Here is a 21,729-nt window from a genome sequence, read left to right as displayed (position 1 = left end):
CACCCTGTAGACACGTTGCCATCGTACTGATATCCTAGCAAACTAATGCTGATGGTCGATAAACACGCCGCGTTTATCCGCGTGGAAGCTTTTCTTCCTGCCTTCGTGGCAAAACGAACAAAGACACGCAATCAGCCGCGAAATATACGCGAAACAAGTGCTCGTCGTTAATTCGTTTTTCTCGGAGAAATTATTTCACCTGAAGTTATCATCGTTCGACGCGAATCGGTGGTGAATTTCACGACGCGCGACGACTTAACGAGACGCTACGAACACGAGGCAATATTTCTACCTTCGAGCGTTAAACATTTTTTTTTTTTTTTTTGTTGGACGATAAAAAAGAGAACCGATGACGTGCAATTCGAGAGCAGCTGTTGGGCAGAAATAACACGAAATAACGCGATGTGTGTAGATACCCAATTTCATGCCAAAACACATGATTATTAAAACATCGTGTATATATTATAGAATGAGAATCGTGGTACAAACGAAAAGGAGATGACTCTTTGTGTAAAAATAAATTGAAAATTTAGAGTACAATTTTTTCGTACGAGGCTCCGTTTTCCAGAAAATTAATTTTGAATATTTTTGGAGGGGCAATAGTAATGTTTATATTATAGGGCAACAGATTATTATTAAAACACACGATTGTTAAAACATCGTGTACGTAGAACGAGGCGAGAATCGTGGTACGGAAAAGGAGAGAACTCTTTGCGTAAAAATAAATTGAAAATTTGGAATGCAATATTTTTTCGCACGAGACTCCACTTCTGAGAATATTAATTTTGAATATTTACGGGGCGTTCTTGCGTCGGTGTTTCTAAACATTAATAATGTTGCGTTCCAAGTAGTTAGAACCGCTTAAAGTGGAAAATATCGCGTTGGAGTCGATGTTTAGAGACAAGTAGAAATGGTAAGCAATGGTTAGACGCGTCAGCCAAGATGTACTTAATAGCACGCGTGCCCCGTGAATATTTAAAATCGATTTTCTGGAAAGCGAAACCTCGCGTGAAAAACTTTTATTCCACATTTTCGATTTATATTCACGTGCCAAAATCCCACCCACCCCTGTTTCTGCTGTGCCACAAATCCCGCACCGTCTCGTATGCTTTTTACCGCTGCAGGTTTTATAAATATTTACCGTACTCGATCCTTTCGAATCTTCCTACAGAGCTTTCCTAATCTTTTCAAAAAATGCACCGACAAAGAGCAAGAAGAATTTTTCGTTCCAACTACGTACCAAATTTTATTTCTCGAACTTCGTGTTTATTAACTACAAAAAAAATCATACGATATTCGAATAGATTTTAATACCGGTACAAAAATTCTTTTCTCGATCTCCTGTAAGTAGAGCACTGGTACACAATCAATTGAGAATATTCCAGTAGATTTTGAAAAGTATTCTGTTAAAATTACTGGGAAAATTATATCCAGAGACTTGATAAACACATTCAATAGAGAGATCCAAGAGATAGGGAATTGTGGATTACGCGGTAGAATGCAGTAGATTTGTATAGCCTAACACGGTTCAATTAATGTTAAGCACGTGCCTTATATTATCAAACGCGACTACTGTTCAAGCTGCCTGTCTAAGGTTTCTGCTGTAATACGAATGTGGGTAATCTCACCTTAAAACCAATAATTCGGCTCCGCAACAGGTTAACCTAGATCCCCAGGTTCAACTAAGCTAGAACGTCACTTTGGCGCATTTTTATTTTCCCTGAAAAAATACTCAGGGGCCCGGCCGGAAGAAAGCACGCAACTCTGGGAGAAATAAATTCATTAAAAGCACTGCATTCGTATGTTGATTTCCCGAGGGTGCTCTAATTGTAGAGGACGGCCTGTGGGTGGAATGGCGAAATAAGCTGTTAAAGGAGCCTGCAACTACAAGTATCGCTAACTCTCTTGAAGTTTGGTTAACAGTGTAATTTCGCAAGAAACCCCGAGAGAGAAATGAAGCAAGTTCTGAGACTAAGCGTTCCATCGCGGTATTAATATATTATTCCACTTTAATTATAGTCATTAATAATGACTGCTCGAAACGACCGGAGGTAAAAAGATTTGTGACGAATTTTTATCAACGGTCCGTGTACTCGATTACTTAAACCCGTGAACTAGGTCAGTCGTCGATCATGAACGACTCCCTACTTAAATATATTTAAAAATAAATTAAGATTTAACGGATGTGCCTCGTAAATGGGAAAATGGTGTATTTTATACCGATACAAATGTAACGTCATAATTAAAAATGGAAACGGACGAATAAACACATAAGCGAAAATATAGCCGAAATGTATAGTAATGTATAGACGATTATAAAAATCAAGTTGACTCGTCTCTTCTTCGTTTCATAAATTCAACGATTATTCCAGACTCTGAATTTATTTGCAAAAAATAACTCGTTTGCTGGTTGTATCACGTATCGTTCTGCGTTTCGACGATAGAATAGTTTATCAGAATGTACGAATAATGTTTTTATACACAATTCAACGGAAGATATTAACTCCGTAATTAGATACACTTCATAAGATACGAGTATGAAATTTATCGATGGAATGTTCTATATGAAGGTAAATATACTCGAAGCAGTTACGAAATTGCGGTTGTGTGTAATTCGATAGAATGCACCAAATATAAGGAACGAATATAATGCTGTATATACAAATTGACCTATATAACTCGATCGTCTATATTAACAAATTGATTCAATCTTTTCGTATCTTTTGTATCTTGATAAATTGGTTCAGAGGGGGTCTACAATTGATTATAATACAATTTTGACTGTTTAAAAATGAAAGATTTCAATCGACCCACTGATAACGAAAATAATTTGTACGAAGTAATATTTTCACCGATCGCTAAATTTAAGCAGAGTTCATCGAACAATAAAATTATTAAGCACATGTGAAAATTCCCAATGACACTCGGTGGTAACTTTTTTTTATGACTTATACACTACATTACACGGAATGAATATCTGGGTCGAGAGTCGAATATAAATTTGTATCGGTCGTGTTCGTCAAGATGTAACCAGACGCTTGAAACTCAATTTTATCGTGCATGAAGCCCCACTTGACTTTTTCGAATGTTCATTTCGTTAAGACGGACGTTCGCATTGCGGTTTCAAGTGCTTTTCGAAATGAACGTAGCCAACGCTTCGCCAACCGCAACCTTCTAGTGTTTCACAATTAATAGAAACTTTTGTCTCGCAATATCCCGTAACTCGAATCGATAAATATTACATCTTTGTATCATAATTGTATCACATTCGTTCATCAATACTGATCATCTACGATTAGAATCTATTAACGGTAAGTTTCTCATTTAAATGCACATTATTAAAGGCAGAATTATATCTACTAGAATCAAGGAATACAAAATTTTAGGCAAGTATAACTATAGAATTCTAACAGACTATTTTCGTACCGATTGTTCCTTGTTCTAAGCTAGGTGACTCGAAATATTTATTAATCGTGGTGAAAAAAATAACTCAGGTATTCTTGTTAATTTCCAGACCTTTACACATCCGAACGTTTTACGCTAAAATATGAAAAAAGCTTTTGTTACTTATTTGTCTTACTTCTCTCGTTCCTCGTTTTACACGGTCGAGCGAGACACTAGTCGCAAAATTTAAGCAAAGAATATACTCGTGTCGTTTCATTAAGAGAAATGCATGCTTTTTCCCCCCAGGATAGAGATGAATGAATTTTTTCTTTCACGAGGAATCGTTGTATAAGTTAAACGTCTCCCCGGTCATTAGAATGTATAGAACGTAAAATTATACATAGTTGTAACGTTAGACTGGAAGCTGCATAAAGTTTCCGGGCGGATTAAATTTCGTTCGAATTAAACAAGCGAACAATACTATACTCGTCATTAACGAACAAGTTGTACAAATTATAATACATAAAATTTAGATTGCAGTACAAACTCGAGAGAGATAGTAATTCTACGTGAAAACGTGAGTGGAAAATACGGGAAAAGAAATTGTTTCGCAGAGAACTTCATTTTCCAGAAAATCAATTTCGAAAGTTCGTGGGCTACACGAGTGATTCAATACGACTTGGTTAACGTGTTTGGTCATTACTCGTTATTTTTTAACCAGTTACAAGATTGTAACACCGACCGAAAATAAATACCAAAGCGCAATCAATGTTCGCAAACATCAATACGAGTAGATATAACCGACTCTGGTCAGACACGCTAACGAAGTCGTACTCAATCACACGCATACCTCACGAGTTATCAAACTCGATTTTCTCGGGAACAAAGCTTGGCAGGAGAAAATTTTATTCTACGTTTTTCGCTTCATTTTCACGCGTAGATTCGAACACTTTTTCCCTTGTACAGTTAGTTACCCGCTACGCTGTGTAATCTGGGTGACAATCTAACCTCCAACCGAAGAACAAGTTTCACCATGAAAAATCAGAATCTTCGCTAAAATCTCGAGAACGTAGAACTCGATTTCTAAAAACGTTTCTTCGATGCTCGTTCTCATTTATTACGTACTTCTAACCCAGATCTAACCGCTGAAAATGTAAATGCTTGATAAAACCTCGAGAAGAACGCAAAACACGGTTTCTAAAAACGTTTATTCGATATTCACTCTGGTATATCTCGTACTTCTAACCCAGATCTAACCGTTAAAAATTAAAACGCAAAACTCGGTATCTAGAAGCAGTTATACGATGTTCATTCTCATATATTTCATACTTCTAACCCAGATCTAACAGTTGAAAATTAGAATGTTTGATAAAACCTCGAGAAGAACGCGAAACTCGGTCTTTAGAAATGTTTCTTCGATGCATATTTCCTTTTGAAAAAGTTCTAATGGTAACCTCGAAAAGTGGGGGGGGGGGGGGGGGAATGCATCGCGATATTGCAGTAATTTCGGTAATAACGCCTTATCAATCGTACGTTCGCAATATCGAAGCTCTGGCCGAATCCACAATCACGGATATATCATAAAAGCAGTGAAACGAGAGTGGTCGGTATTTCATCGTGACTTCGACGAGAAGCTTTCCCGACAGGAAAAGTGATTAAACGTAGCAAAGTGTACGGCTCAATAAATCGAAAGAAACGAATGGATTGCGCAACAGCTTCCCCGTAGCAGGCAACTGCATTCGATTACGCAACGCGACGACGAACGGAGTGATTTGCACAATCGTCGTTGGTATTTTCCAGAATCCACAGATTCCGAGAAACAATCGATCGTTATGCAATAAAGAACCCCGTGACGATAACGTGGACCGTTATCGACGTTGTCACGATCTACGGAAGATTTTCACCTTACACTAATTGCTGAAACCGACTCGATGAAAATACGGTCGGTCACGCGAGTGTATACAAGGTGGACCGAAATTTGTGCCGCGAAAACGAAACTCCGTGAAAGAATCGATCGAAATCGTGAAATAAAATTTGTTCCCGGGGAAATGCTACGTTTTCGAGAAAATCGATTTTGAAAGTTCGTCGGGCGCGCGTGCAATTGAGTAACAGCTCGGCTAGCGTGTCTGGCCATTGCCGACTGCTTCTACTCGCGTTGGTCTATAAACCTTGGCGGTGGTATTACTTGCTTTAACTTGGTTCTAACTAAATTGCAGATCGAGAGAAACGGATAACGCAAGAAATAAGATAATAGAATAACGAACTCGATATCAGGTACCGGACAAAGTTCGTGCGGTTTCTTTGCCGGAGATAAAACGCAATGTTATTTCTTACATATCGTGCGGGGATAATGTAACGAAAATAGTATCGTTAAATGGTGTCCATCTCTTACTCTCTTAAATAAAATTATATTCGAAACAGGTTAACCTCGTTCAAACTTTTTACTACGTATCCATACAATGTTGAACAAAATTACATCGGAAACAGGTTCAAATGATTAAAATTTTTTCCGATAAATACGAATGCTCTGTTAAATAAAATTACATTTGAAACAAGCTCGAATCGTGTCAATTTTTTACTATAGATTCCCTGTTGGACAAAGTTCTATTTAAAATCAGTTAAAACCGTTTCAATTTTTCACTAGAAATTCGCACTTCTCCCACGCCTAACGGTTAACGATCGCGTTGCAATATTCTCGCGGAGAGAGAAACGCGAACGATCATTCTTCCGGTGTGTTGGTAACGATAATCGGTGGCCATTAGGTCGAAACAAAGGGGGTTGCAGCGATCAAATTTGATCCATCGACTGTCACTGTCTCCGCGCGTGACACTAACGGCCCCGTTAATTGTAGTCAGAAACGTTTCGGGGAGAAAATAGGGGGAAGAAAACTCGCGTTTGTGGACGTGATAATCGAAGGTGTCGATTTTCCATACCGGAAACACGGGGAATCGATCGGTGTAACGGCGACTCGAGGGTGAATATCGACCGTGTGTGTTCAAGGGAAACGTGTGACGGCATCAACCGTCAAGCATCGAGTCACACGATATGACCGACTTTGTGCCTCGTTAAAGCTGCATTAACCAGACAGGGGAAAGGAACGTCGGCCAGTGACGGCTGAAAATACGTTGAAAATTCTAAACGACATCCAGGACTACTAACGACAACGCTCCGCTCGCGAATAACGATCCACCGTTTCGCCTTTATAACGTAAACGACACTTTTCGACAATCCTTCACGGTCTAGACTACGTTTGACTGGTCCTTTGTGGAGGAGAGGAGCCCGGTTCACAGGGAGTTCTGGCAACTCCTCAAAAATTTAACGCTGAAAGGACCAAGCCGGGTCAAATTACTCATTAGCAACTTCGCGAAGGGCGAAGTATTATTTATGTTTCCGAGTTCTTAGGGTTGGAACTTCGGTCGAGGTAAATAATCGAAATTGAAACGGATGGGGTGGTTTTCGTTGAAAACGGTGCACGTGACGCGAGGGGAGATTTTTTTTGTACGTCTCTGTCTACATCTTTGGGTCCTCTTGAGATGGAAAGGTGAAAGAGTTGAAAGTTAAAAAATATGCGTTTGCTGAACTGAGTAAACGTGCTTGGTGAACGTAGATTGGAAAATTAATCTTCCGTTTTTACCGAGCCTCGTTATTGTTGGTACAAAATCTCCTTGTTTAAAGATTAAATGATTATTGCTCACTCGCGCAATTTCACTGTATTTTTTTTTTTTTTTATTTGTCGTTCTTTATTTTTTATCTTTGACCGAAATCTCGAGCGAATTTTTATACCTGTTATCGGTAAATGTTTGTACGTTCGATCAACAAACTTGGACTATTTTTGTTTGCTTTTTCATCGAAATATTATTTCGTCAGTAACTTGTTCAAACAAAGATAATTCCTTTCGATAGAAGTGAAAGCGTTTTCTATCCCGAACGTATAAATGATTCTGTTGCAGTACCAATTCGTTTGATGGACCATTTGTTACCAGATGTATACACTACCAATAAACCAGATTGCTTCCGAAATGAATCAAACAACTTTTAAACAAAAATTAAATATCTCTAACCGTTCAAATCTTTTCCTAGTATATTTCAAAATGAATTAAATAATTTTTAAACCGAAGCTGATTGCCTCTACAACCCAAGTCTATTTCTCATGCGTTCCAAAATGAATTGAACAATTTTTAAACCAAAGTGAAATATATCCGAACCACTCGGAAATATTTTTAATACGTTCCAAAATGAATGAAACAATTTTTAAATCAAAGTTAAGTATCTCCGAACCACTGAGAAGTATTTTTAATACGTTCCAAAATGAATTACACAATTTTTAAACCAAAGTTAATGCCTGCAGGTCTATTTCTAATAAACCTTCGCTCGCTCCGCAGGAAAATTTTCCCGCACCATGAACGGATGCAGTTGCATCCCTCTAATCTGTCCCTGAATGGCGATTCTCCTTTGAACGTACGTAAACCCAATACGTCTCTCGGTTCACCGTAATATCGAGGAAGACCTGCATCCGTAAGAATTCCTCTTCAGCGATTGAAGATCCCTGTCTCGTCCGTTATCTCGTCCCGCTCGCGGGGAAACAGAATATCTCTGGAAGAGTTCATATCCTTGGACAAACGCGAACAACGGTTATCAAACCTTGCGCTCCACTTTAACGTCACCCTTTAAAATGATCTTCGCGAGGGTCGCGAGCGAAGGTGGAAGCCCGAGGACGGAAACGGGAACTTTTTCGACGGTTTCCGGAATTTTCCAACGAATCTACGCGGGACCAGCAATTACACAAATGGATGGTACACGGACACTGCGCGTTACGATTCGAGAAATTAAATTTAATAGAAAAAAAAAAAAGAAAAAAGAAATTGCACCGCACGCAATCGCGTAACCAACTTTCGTAGTACATCGATCGCGTTCGAGGAAACTCCAAAGTTCTCCAAGTTCTAATTAATCCGTGGCTTTTCTGCTCGTCTAAACGGAAGAGTACGGAAAGAAAGGAACCCACGAATCCGAAAACTCGAAAATACCGCAGAAGTCCGCGTCATAAATCCAGCCCCGTGTCGCAGACCTTAACAAAAGCAAATGACCTGGTTCAGGAACGGCTTCTCTTCACTCGCGCAACTTTTGTGTGCCCTCAGTTCCTACTTTCTGAAGGTATCTCACGTACTGCAATAATGGGAACCCGATACAAAGATTGAAACTCCGGGAAATGTTTAAGGGAACACTGATACTTGAATATTACGGCTTCCGTGTATAGAGTTCACTGATTTTTCCGTATAATTGATCGCGACACGTAATTCCCCTGGCAGCTGAGTACTGACCAATCTTGGCTTCCTTATTGAAGAATATTTTAACGACTTCACTCCCTTTTGTATTATTGTACGAGTCGCGTTTTCTTAAGTAAATGTGTTTCGAAAATTGAAGAATTACTAGTCGTGTCTTGTATAAAAAAGATCACGTGTTCGATAGCTACGAAATAAGTTTTCAATTGGTTATTTATTCAAAATAATTGTGCACCTTTGTTAAACAAAGAGAACGAAATCTGTACTCTCGTCTAACGTTTCATTTTAAACGATATAATTTTTTGAAGACAATGAATATTTTATACGTGGATTAAAAGCAAAACGTGTGTTGGTAATTATGATGTGGATTCGTGCAACGTAAAGTAAATGATAAACTCGACATTTCTAGATCGCTAACTTGGCTCATTTTCATAATTAACGGCAGAAATTAGTTTATAGTTCCTTCCAATATAAAGACACTTTGGAAACTGTTCGAGGTGAGATACTTTCGTCGTCATATTTTCTCTTGCCTGGTAATAAGCAAAGTTCCTCGTAAGTCTTCTTTGCGGCGACGATATTCTATACCGAAGTTAGAGAAATTCTATCCTTTCAACCATTCTCCATTTATACAATTTGCCTTCCCAAGGTAATATTTTCACAACTGCTGTTTTTGTAAGTAATGGCTCTTCATTCTCATCTACTTCGAAAAATCCTTCCATGGTAGCTTATTCTCGATAAAATATTATTCTACTGGCAGACTACAGTAAAAATTTGTAATTTGTTCCATTCGTACTTAACATTCGTAACGGTAATGAATATGACAACACGAACGATCTTTCGTAAAACGTTATTGAAAAATGATAGTTAACGAGATCGAATTTCTTTTTGAATACGAAATGTAGGAATATTAAATATTTGTACACTTTTTACCAATTGTATACACACTTTTAAAATTTCTGATCAATTTGAATCACTTTTAGATGGAAGAATTTTTAAAACGCTGCAAGTATGTGAATTTACAGAGAAACATAGTTCCTGGAATTCTAGTTGTAGAGTGTCTGACCATATACCATCCGTTTCCACTTGCGTTCTATTCTTCGTTATACCCTGCACGCTCCAGTTCGGTCAATGATACTGAATTTAATATAGTAGACACCGTACATGGTCTTGAAAATTATAACCCAGGATTAATAAGAAAAGATTATTACGTAAAAAATTTCCGTCAACTCCATTTAAGATCCGTAGTCACACCGCTATTTAAACTGTTAGAAAGACTTTGACATTTTCTTTTTAACACGTTACTGAAAGGCCATTAGTACGTTGAAACATAAAAAAAAAGGAGAACGGTGAAAAGCCGTTGTAACGAAATTAATGAAGCACCCTATATATAGGGTCAGATCGTACCACTTGTATCGTTGAAGGTGGAACAAAATGGTAGAAAAAAAAAAGAAGAATGGAATAGCAAGACCTATCTTTCTGTCAGTTTTCTCATCAGCACGGCGATGCACCTACAAAGTCCAATTGTATTCTTTATTAATGCACCACTATGTTCCTATTTACATAATCTTCGCGTCGTTCTATCCGAGGAAATATTAAAAGAATTCAAACACGTTGCACCATCGCGCAACAAACATTCCTTTAACCGTTTTCGCGAAATGATCGTATCTCAAACTCTGATATTTTTACATGGAAAGTGAAAAAGATAGTTCGCTATTTAAAAACGAGCACAAAGTTCCGTCAATGAAAAATACAATTGGATTTTGTACTTACGAAAAAAACAGAGGTCACAGGGGAGATAGACCCGGTTACACCGTTTAAAATTTCCCTCCGCCATTTTCTCCTATCTTGGATAACAGAGAAAGAAAAAAAAAAAAAAAATAGGTACGATCCGCCCCAATTTCGTGATCCAACCTATATACACCAACACAATTATATACACTTCGCGTTTTCATTAAGATAAAATGGCCGAAAATATACGAGTAAGACAAAAGCGTTAACAAACAGATGGCCACAATAGGTTCTGGACGGGCTCTGTGGAAAAAGCGAAATCGTAAAATACACGTGTATCGAAAAACGAGTCATCGGTGGCTCACTTAGCTCGACAGATCAATTCCCATTGTCAGGGCGTCGGGGAAGAGCAACGAGCCAAAACTCGCCTCATCGATACACGTGGAAATAATACACACTCCAGATAAAAAACAAAAAAAAAAAGGAGCGATTCCACCACGGCCTGGCAAAAATGATCCGTCCGGTAAGTCCGATCTAGAGCACTGCAAACTTCGCGTCCGTCACATTTCCAGGGATAATCCGGATCGTGCAAATCCGCCGCTTCAAATTCGAGTATTCGTCGACGTTCGAGTTTACGACCGATCAAATTCTACAAAAGTGCTCCGAAAATCCGCACGACAAGACGATATCTCGCAAATAACAGAGGAGAATTACCTCCTTTAAGGAGTTTCACCCGACTTAACGAGCTCGAGAAATAAGAGTGATTTTTGGCAATCTTCGAGTGTAATTTTATCGAAGGATTCTTACCGAATAGTTAACACACGTTAAACTACAAATTCGTAAAATTCGATTTAAAAATCCAGGTTGAACGACTTTATTTCACCGGCCATAGCTTTTACACGAATTAAAATTTTTCAATCGAATTTAATATAGTTGTAGTTCGCTCGAACGTACTTCCGGTCAATGGATTAAAACGTTTGATAAAATTAAATTCCTGCTTCGACGAAAATTTTTCAAAACTACCTTTATATTTTAACTCGTCGCGCGGGCGGAAATTGTAGATTTTAAATCAACGTAGAAAAATTTTACGATCGAAAATTGTTAAGTGAAACGTAACATTTATTAGACGGTAAAGTACTAATGAAATATTAATCGGTCTCTCAAGTACCGCGGGAAATTTATACATGTGCAGTCGATTAGTACTCCACGTGCGATGAGCACCTATTGGGGTTCAAAGAACACGCTTGACTAAAGTAACCGGGTGATTTCTTCACACCCTCGCACCCTCGACATCTAAAGAATTAATATTAATTCTGTCCCGTGAAGAATTATTGCTCTCGAGCAGACACTGTACGATTACTTCAAATCGCAAAATACTTGAAAACCTTTGGTACAAAATACCAGGACTGTATTTACAACATATACACCGGTAATTTAGAAAGTGCAGCAAGTGAAACATTTTTCAATATTTTCCCTCGTATTGCTTCACACCGATGTAACCCAAAATGAAAGACAAATTGAACTTCTCCAAATTTCTCACCGGGGTCACTTTCGCGAGACTGATCCATGACTACGTTTCATATATCCGAGCATAAATTGTTTCACGTATCCGAGTAGTATTGACAGATAAAATCCAAGTTACACATTCGTCTTCCTGGTACAGTTTGCATTCCACAATAAGAATCTTGAGAATTTCTGAAGTGATACTCGAAGGAAGGCATGTTCTCACAGAAGGAGGGAACACGGATTGTTAAATTTCCTTGTTGACAGTAGACACTTGGTTCGAACGAATGAGACGTTGTATTGATCTAGCACCCCGACGGAGGTACGCAACGAGTTAAGGGTCAATCAATTTCCAAGTTACGACGTAGTAACGTGGCGTGTCGACTACATCAGAAACACGGTATTATCCGTTGCCATAATTCTTCTGGTACACGTGGTTGGGTTTGCTAAGTGAGACGAGGGAACTGTAATCGCGATTGCATCGAAGTGCCTGCGCTTTTTCTCGTCCAATCGTAATTGGCTGCTATAATGGCGCTAATGCACACTGCCGTCTATAAGGTTGGGGTCGTTGACTAAAATCGCAAATTTTCTTCTCCTTCTAAGCGAGACATTACGCTATCTACGATATACAGGGTGTGAAGTAATCGTGGACATATTTCTTTACACGAAGGAATGCCTAGAAATGGAATTCAAATTCGAGGATAAAAATCTTTGAAACTTTGCCATCGATTAAGATCTTGTACGACGTAAATCAACGATTGATAATACGAAAACACAATTTACGGGTGAAAAGACGAATTTCTGATCGAGAACGTAATACAGAAATATTTGTTTGTAGATTGTAGATTGGTACATCTTTTCCGAGGATCAAAATATAGTAAGAAAATGTTTGGAATGACATTATTTTGTGCAAATTTCTGTCACGAATTATTAATCGATCTTGAAATTTTTTAGTTAATATATCTGTACCAAGGAGGACCAAAATATAGTAGTTGAGAACGAAATGTTTGGAATTTGATTAATTCGCGAAAATTTGTGTCGCGCCAAGCGTTAACACGAATTATTATTCTAGAAATTTGTGACTTCTTGGTAAAGCACTCGTGGTGCAGATCGGCCATTGTCGAAGTACGCGCCGGACCGACGTGACTGGGCGGTCTTGCTTAATTTTCGCGAAAATTTACACGACCGACTCGCTTGTACGTGGTCCAAGAGACGTCAGATGGCCGAATATAAACGTTGCATCCACGATCGGAGCGAATACCGTCTGGGAACCGATGCGACCGGAACACAACAGCACGCCGTGAGATAAATTTCCACTCATTTTCGAAATCGGTTCGAAGCTGCCAATAACTGCGAAACTCATTAGTACACAACTTTACACCGTGTAGAGGGCAGTGGTGGTCGTAATTTCCGACAGTGAAATATTACCTATGCGTTATTCGTTTTTGATAAATGGACCCCGGTCAGAAAAGTTTGAGAAACTCTGCTGCGGATGACACGAGACGATTTTCGCGGCGGATGTTGAGAATGATAGCAGTTCATTTGAATGCAGTGGGTACCATTGAAGATGCAAACTGAAATAATCCGTGACAAGCATATCCATTTCTAGGTCATCTGTTCGTAGCTGACAGGGCTGAACTCTGGGGCTGAACGATATCAATCATTCAACGGTCCGTGTTGTTATATAAAGAACTATTTACTCTTAGAGCGAACAATCTAAAGATCTCTGAGACTATAGGCTACCGAACAGATGCTCGTGAAGGACTTTTATTTACGCTCAAAACGAAAGAAATCTTTCTGAAACTGTAAATGTTCGTTAAGACCGTTCTATTGTATTTCTTTCGCTAATTTCTATCGCCAAGGTTTGCGTAATTTATGGTTATCGTGTGTAATTAAAACAATTAAGGCCATCAAACGTTACACGATATTCACATTGCATGAATAACACTCCAACGTTGAAATTTGTCGTGGCTAGGTTGGAACAAAGTAGTAACATGGTTAACTTCGGACAGATCGAGCTATCCGGGATAGCAATCTCTATTGTATGGGCTTAACCTATGCTACATAACATACTCGGTGTAGTGTACCCGACAAGATTGGACTTTTCACGAAACACTTGTTTCTCCTGTAACAACCGAATTGCAAAACGAGAGAACAGCGTGACAACCTGACCAGAAATGAAGTGTGAAACTGTAACACTTCAAATAATCATTTCGCGTCGGATCGCGATCAACAGAATTTCAAGAACGATGAAATCACTGTGGATTTACATTTAAAGTATCTGACAGCGTGTCAATTAAATCGATGTAAAAAAAAAAGAAATTCTTTTTCAGCGTTCTCGTGCACAATGACGAGCATTCGACGAACAAGTGAAACTCAACGTCGCGTGGAATCTGAAAATTATTGATTCAATTTCGGTGATTCATTGTTTGCGCACAACGAGAAGTAAGAGGTCAACAGTTTTTGCGATTTAAATTAAATGTACGGAAACAATATTTTTCTTCATCGTTCGCGCGCGGACAGATCTGTACTTGGAAAAATAAAATAAATAAACAGTTTTGAAATTACCAAAGAAATAATATGATAAAAAATGTACAGAAAGTGATATTTAAAAAAAAAACCGCTTACTGCACGATTCGTGGAACGGAAATCGAAATTTTTAAAAATTTTGAAATTAATTATAAATACGATAAAAAAATTCATCGAACGCAAATCTGTTACGTACAATGTGTGTGTGTGTGTATATGTTACTTCGGTTGTAGAAGTTTTACAACCTTGAGGTTAATAAAAAATTCTACCGATATCGTTAGTCGAATATCGTTCAATGAACCAACGATTAGAATGGGGAAAGAAACAATGACAGACTGTGTACATAATGTCTAGACATCGATCGGGTAACATTGTTCGGATTGAATCGCTACCGCTGAGCTCGGGGGCATAAATAATCCAGAAAGCGGAATAATTTCACGTTGAATTCGAATCTGAGATCGATGACGCCTACACCTACGGACGATCTAACCCAGTTTCACCTTCGAGGCGTGTACATACCAGTTTTCCCGCAGAATGGAGGCAGGTCGATAAAAACACGATTTTACACCTTTTTCCACTTATCTGTACACCTCATGATGTTGAATTCCACGATTCGAGGGACACCCGGTGGTTTGAATTCGAACTCGAATCGAAATACGTTTTTGTGTATTACGATATATGTATTGTGAAAAAATATGAAAGGCACTTTTTTTTTTAATGAAAAACATAAGCAATTACGGTAGACAGGTTGCGAATATTGTATGAATTTTTTAAAGTATTACCGATACGATTAAATTTGAAAAATAAAGTTAAGCATCTATAATAAAAGTGAAGGTCAGAACTCTGTAACCTTTCGAGTTATTGTGTACGAAAATTATTAGCAGCTAAGAATACATAGCACGTTATTGTATCTGATGTATTTCTGGATATTATGAAATCGTGTGGTTACTACCGTAATCCTACAATTGCATTCAAATTGAATTTCTATGATAAATGCACAACTCTAATTTGTCCAATGATTGGGAATTATTTCCCAATTCCATTAGAAAAATTAACGAAATTTAATTTAAAGTTTCTATAATAAATGCGCTTTAAATTGAATTTCGTTAATTTTTCTAATGGAATTGGGAAACGATTTCCTTCGTGTGGACAAAGATCGTGAACTTGAAATTTGTCTCGTAAAATATGTAGACGGGAATTCTCTTTAATCGTAATGTATCTTATTTTGAATTTTAAGTAGAATCATAAACTTTTTACACCGAGAAAATAAATGTTTCTTATCTTAATTCGTAAACTTTAGTGCCATGTTCGTACTTGAAAATATTTTTGTTATTTATTACTAGCAATTTATCTCTACAAGTTAAAACGATCGAGAAATAAATTTCTCAGCTTTATTTAGTACCCGATGTTTGTCTCGATTTACGTACGAAAAAATATTATCCGAAACCAACACGAAAGCTCTTAAAGGTTTAAACGTAGACAGCCATGTGCTATCGTTCGATCAACCGAACAAGATTAACGTATATTAAATATTTTTCAACAGTTCTCGAACTCGTGATTTCCTCCGCTCGTTAATCGCGAATATGCAATCTGATCATTCTTTTCATTTACATTTTTCTCGCTTTCGTTCCTAATTAAAATTTAAACTTCATAAGGAACGAACGAAGTAACGAAGTTCCATTTCCTCTGAAGTATTCTATTTTTATACAATACCTGACCCATTAACCGTCGTAAAAGGTACGTATGTAAAATGCATCGTAGATTTGTTTAGTTGCTTCAAAATAATACCTGATTAAAAGAAGTACGGTTTTCTCTTAGTTTCCAAAAATACGAATGCTACGTTATAACGGTCCAATGATAAATTCTTATCATATTTATATGGTACATTAAAGTGTCCTAAATTACGCAATAACTGCAATCGAATAAACAACGAATATTAACAATAACGCTTTATGCAAGAGAGACGATCTAATTTTATTTTCAAATACGGGCAATTAAAATTCGTATTTACACTCCTCTCGTAGAATTACGATATCACGAAACACAAAAGAGAACTGTGAACGAATTTCCACGAGATTTCAATTTCGTTCAAAGACACGTCGATAGAACCCGAAACAAATTTAATTCCTATGAAAATGACTCAACTGTGCTCGAGTTCTTTAAATGTGTGTGCGTGTGAATTCTATTTACGTAAATCCTGATCGATCTGACACTTTCTGCCTTTCGTGCACGTAATTTAGAACAGTTTCTCATTTGAGCCTTTACACCCCTATTTCGCATCTATTGTATACTGCCCGACAGAGTTAAGGGATCGCGTTTCCAAGCAATTCAGGAAAATAAATACCCGGAATGAAAGGCCTACTATGCATTTAACATTGTCAAATTACGCTACACACATACATCCAACTTGAAATGCACCAACGTGTACACCGTGCAAATTGGACATTCGGTATCCACCGGGCAAACAACATTCTTTGTTCGACTATTGCACGGATGTACGAAATTATTTACCATTTTAGTTGCAACCGGCAGCATCGTTCCTAATGACCCAAACCGACATTGTGATGGAAATGAATTCCAGAGACGAGGTCAAGAAACATTTCATTAACTTAATTAAACTCTCTGATAGCACTCGTTTCAGCACCCTAACAGGACTCCGGTATTTGACAATGGTGTGGTTTGAAATTTACAAACTTACCGTGCTCAGGAATTTAGATTAATTTTTCGAACACCACCGCGATTCGATAAATCGTTTTCGAACCGATCCAACAATCGTACAAACGTCCCATTTAATATCCGAATTCGCCGATAGTCTCGAACTCTCTGTTCGCGACAACAACAAGACGCGTTTACGGACAGTTCGGAGAAACGAACGCAAACAAGGTCGAAGAACGTAGCGTGTATCTAACAGGGTAAAATTTGTACCGGGTACTTCCATACCGTCTTATAGCTTCCGAAGTATCGGATAATTCCATAAATCTCGTTCGACTAGAATATTCTCGAGCCGATCCTGTAATTATTTTAACCGTTACCTTGCCTCTACGCGAAAGTGAGCACACTGCGACGAAACAACCGTGCACACACTCGCGGCGAATTTTCAAAATCGAATTAATCATAAAAGACGGGGAAAAAAGAAAAAAGAAAAAAAAGATAATAAAAACAACAATATCCCATCACCCATCGAAAAAAAAAAATTGACATACCACTCGATGATTTATCTTCCAGTCTCAGCGGTCAAAGTTCACCGTTACACAGTGATCTCGTTCCCCGGGTGATTCGGTCACCTCGATGTCACCCAAGCGTCAAAGAATCATCCCGATGATGACATACCGCGTGGAAGGAGGGGTGGGGGTGAGGGGGTGGTTAGGTGCAACACAATACGTATAAAAAAAAAGCGCCGAAACGTAGCCGGCCCAACGAGCTACATTCTCACGGATGGCGCGGACCGACGTGACTGGAAGCGCGAACGACGACGTGGAATTCGTCGGTGCGAGGGTACGTCAAACACCTCGTGAAAAAACTCGCGCACACCGGTGGAAAGGTCAAGGGTCCGTGGACGTCGCGGTGTTACGCGGGGACGGTGGACGCTGACGAAAATCGCGCGGCGGCGGCGACGACGACGACGACGACGACGATCGACGCGGTACGAGTACGACGCGTTACGTATTACGCAGCAACGGGGGCAAAAACCAGCGAGCGAGGCTGCCAGCATAATACGCGTAACGAACGTGTTCGCGGAAGCAGCGCGCTCGTATGGTACGTCGCTCGCGACCATTCGCGTCGAGGAACCGTCGAAGACTGCCCGACGTGAAAGTGGGGAGGCTCTTTTTCGAAAGCATCGTTTTCTCGACGGTGGCGAGGGCTTCCGGACACGGGTAACCGGGCATGCGTGCGACGGACCACCCGATCAACGCACTGTGCACAGGGTGTGCCGAGAAACGCGCGGTTCGCGAGTGACGGACTGGTGGGGGTAAACCGACGGGGGAGTGGGGGGAACACACGCGGTGCCCGAGAGCACCGAGGCTTGCCCGTGACGGCGACGTGATCGCGCACCGACATCGAGACGCAATATGCTCGAATCGTCCACCAGAGATATTATCGCCACGGAGAAGGTACAATGGGAGTCGTAGAACGATACCAGGCCGCGGTAAGCCCCTCGAGCTTACGCAGCTTTCTCTACCCCCCTGTTATTACACACGGGGTGCGTCGGCCAATTTAGGCGGGCCGTTCCTTCGAAGAAAATGATAGAGGGCTGTTGAACGGGGCTGTAACAGGGTCTGCACTCCTGTGACCTGGTTCTTTCTGTCCGTGAGTGCACCGATGCGATGTAAAGAGTGCTTTTTGGTTTTTTTTCTCTTTTTTTTTCGCGGCCTCTTTTTTCAGATGGATCGATCCTTTTTGTCGTTTTACGCGCCGAACTGTCGGAGATGGCATTCCGAGAAACAAAATATTTTAACGAGGTATTCCCCGCTGGAAAATAATAGTCCGGGGAACGAACGTTGCACGTTATTGGGGAAAAGAAATTTGAAAATATACCGAATACGGTGCACTGAATATATCTTTTTGGCGCTGTGTCGTGAATAAGATTGGTTTCAGAGGACGAGTACTGGTCACGATCGATCGAGTGCATGGGTACACAGATTTTCAAGATTTTCTCGAGAACTTTGAAATACCTCGTGAAATACTACAAAATGTAAAAAACAGAATATTCAAGTATTCAAAAAACTAGAGTACAATTGCACTTTTTTTACAGGTCCAAGAGAAATAAGTAAAATTATAGGAATCTATAATCTAACTTTTTCTAACTTCAACGACACAAGAGATACAAGCCTTCCCAATTGTGCACCCCGTATGCACGAGAGATAGTTTATACCGCGTATGTGTGTGCTTATTCCCCCACCCCCTTCCACACAAGCACATGGGCCGCGCAGTGGGGGTCAAAACCCTGTAAGTGGCTCAACCCGTAGTCGTAAAAGCACTGAGCCGTGAAAACGGTGGTGCAGTTGAGTGCCGGGAGTTAAGAATCTAGGGTCAAATTCTGTACACTTTTCAGACACTATGGCCTGGACAAACTCATCTGACCGCTCGAGGCAATTGGGGATTATTCCTACTACCTGGTTAACCCGCCAATCTGTCCCTCCTCCCTTCACGCAAGCCTACAGGCACCCACACTTTTTGGCTCTCAAACGGAGTGACATGCTTGGGCATTAGAGTTGAGCAAAATGTGATCAGTAGCAAAGTTGGAACAAACTCAATTCGACGCTGAAGATCGCTTCCCTGACTGTCAATCACGCTGGCCACGGATCTCGCTTTTACGTCATGCCAGATTACCTTTACTGCACAAATAAGCACACGGGAGTCGCGAATACCCCGATACCTTAGAAGACGTTTTAATGTCAGCAAAATAGACGACGGCTAACGTTAAATCGCGAAGAAAAATCACTCGAAGGTTTCGAGTTTTTTAATCGTATAATTGGCTTTTATTGGGAATTTTCAAAAAATCTTTATATTATCGGATATTTTAATCGAGATCGAATCGAAAATTTCTCGTCGCGTAGATGTATTCTAATTTCTGTAATATCGGCTTATTCTCGATACACATATAGTTGGTTGCCTACCATCAAGAGTATTGATCACATAAACGTACCTTGAAAAGAAACTTGTTACGGACCTATGTTACTGAACTTTGTACATTAAGTTAATAAATGGGTATCTACCGTGAAAGAAAGTATTTTTCATTTTAGAGCCAGAATCACGATTCCTTGCTTAAAGCTTTCTAATAAATTTATAGCATCCTATACATTTTTTAAACGATTCCTCCTATTGTTTATACCATTGCTTAATAATGTATTCCATAGAGTAAAAACTGACTCACCAGCCTGCTATGCCATTGGGTTGTATCTCTTGCAGAAATATGCCAAGTTCCCCTTTGTCCTTACTGCGAAGGCCGACGACACTGAATCCCAGACTGGTACCCTCTGGTTTGTACAGCTTGAAAAAAATATTCAGAATTACATCGATCGATTATCGTGAATAATAAAGACAAAAGCGTGTTCCACGAACCTGCACAGTGAATATCTGGCGACCTCTTGCCGCAGCTTCGATAACCTTCTTGAACTCCTTAGCATATGTTGTTGTTGTAATTGGAGGCATTCCCATAACTTCCGAAGCAAGGCTCGGGCTTGTAACCTATGGTAAAGTATACATTTATTATCTTGAAGGGAAGATATTCAAACAAGCTTTGTGCATTGTTAAAATAAGATCTCACTTGTGCACTAGTATCCTCGCTGCTGCTATGTACCAATGGAGCAACTGGCACCCTTTGATCCTCCAATTCGCTGCTATCTTGATATAAATCCTGGTACATGTTTGGTCCAAGTGGTTGCACCGGGGTGCTGGGGACAGAAAGCTCCAACTGTCCACTGATATTGATGTCAAAATCTCCAGGCAGGATAGACGGATGTTGTCCCAATTGAGTATTTAATTCGATCAGGGAATCTTGAATTGTCACAATACTACGGAATACTGGATCTTCCAGAAGTGAAATTAATGATCTTATATCTTGAGTTGTATGCACCTGCAACTTAAGATCGTCACAGTCTTCCACTCTTTCTTGAACATGCTCCAATAAATGAAGCGCCGTGGATATATCTGAAATTATATAAAGAAAACAAGCCTTGTATTAAATTGTTAACAAAAAACTATATAAGTGATACTGTATAAGTCTCTTATTAAAGTATCTCAATATATTGAAATATATATGAATTTTTATTTACCTGCGCTTAAAGGCATTTTGATGCTGTTGGTTCTGATTTAATTAAACGAGTATAAAAGTCCTTGTGTGTCTACCTGTAAAAAGAAAATGCATATATTAGTAGGTGTATGAATTTATACTCTTTTTACTCCAAATATAATTGATAGTTTCTATTTAATAAAATATAATTATTTAAATATCAAATTATTATAACCTCAATAATAGACAAATGTTGAAAATTAGTCAATAAAATGAATCGATCTTTAAATTGAGGTTAATGACTACGATGTGGTTTAGAAGTTATTCACCGTTAAATTAACTAATGTTAACTTTAGCTCTACCATGAATTTATCGTAAATCAATACGTGGTCGTACAATTACTTTTGGTATTAATATAATACTAATTTACCTCGCCAAAATCTCTTCGAGAAACTCAAAAACAAGATAAGCGAGTTGCAAGTCGATGGCTCTCAAAGAATTTCACAATTGCACACGAAAAGTACAAGCGATTTCATTAAATATCACAGAAAGCGTGTAATTGCATTTTGCCATC

General features: G+C 39.1%; 1 protein-coding gene and 1 long non-coding RNA gene across 3 annotated transcripts in view; one reads left to right on the top strand and one right to left on the bottom strand.

Annotated features, from left to right (window-relative positions):
• The window catches only part of LOC143149418 (multiple PDZ domain protein), a 123,417-nt gene that overhangs the window by 84,462 nt on the left and 17,226 nt on the right, over positions 1–21,729 (bottom strand). The window contains exons 1-5 of one of the 2 annotated variants that reach the window (XM_076316753.1): positions 21,586–21,728; positions 21,199–21,271; positions 20,691–21,073; positions 20,486–20,611; positions 20,298–20,413 (exon numbers count right to left, since the gene is read on the bottom strand). In XM_076316753.1, coding sequence (XP_076172868.1) covers positions 20,298–20,413; positions 20,486–20,611; positions 20,691–21,073; positions 21,199–21,214 — 641 coding nt within the window. In that variant the 5' untranslated portion in view covers positions 21,215–21,271; positions 21,586–21,728. Of the gene's footprint in view, positions 1–20,297; positions 20,414–20,485; positions 20,612–20,690; positions 21,074–21,198; positions 21,272–21,585; position 21,729 lie in introns of those variants that run through there. The other variant, XM_076316754.1, reaches the window with a different exon arrangement.
• On the top strand, positions 18,463–20,144 carry LOC143149422 (uncharacterized). The gene is made up of 3 exons (XR_012992771.1): positions 18,463–19,054; positions 19,176–19,369; positions 19,476–20,144. It is a non-coding gene; the product is annotated as an uncharacterized LOC143149422 (long non-coding RNA).

This window comes from Ptiloglossa arizonensis, chromosome 7 (assembly GCF_051014685.1).
Source record: "Ptiloglossa arizonensis isolate GNS036 chromosome 7, iyPtiAriz1_principal, whole genome shotgun sequence".
Taxonomy (NCBI): Eukaryota; Metazoa; Arthropoda; class Insecta; order Hymenoptera; family Colletidae; genus Ptiloglossa; species Ptiloglossa arizonensis.
Note: the sequence above shows the minus strand (reverse complement) of the source record. Positions and strands in the feature narration are given on the sequence as shown.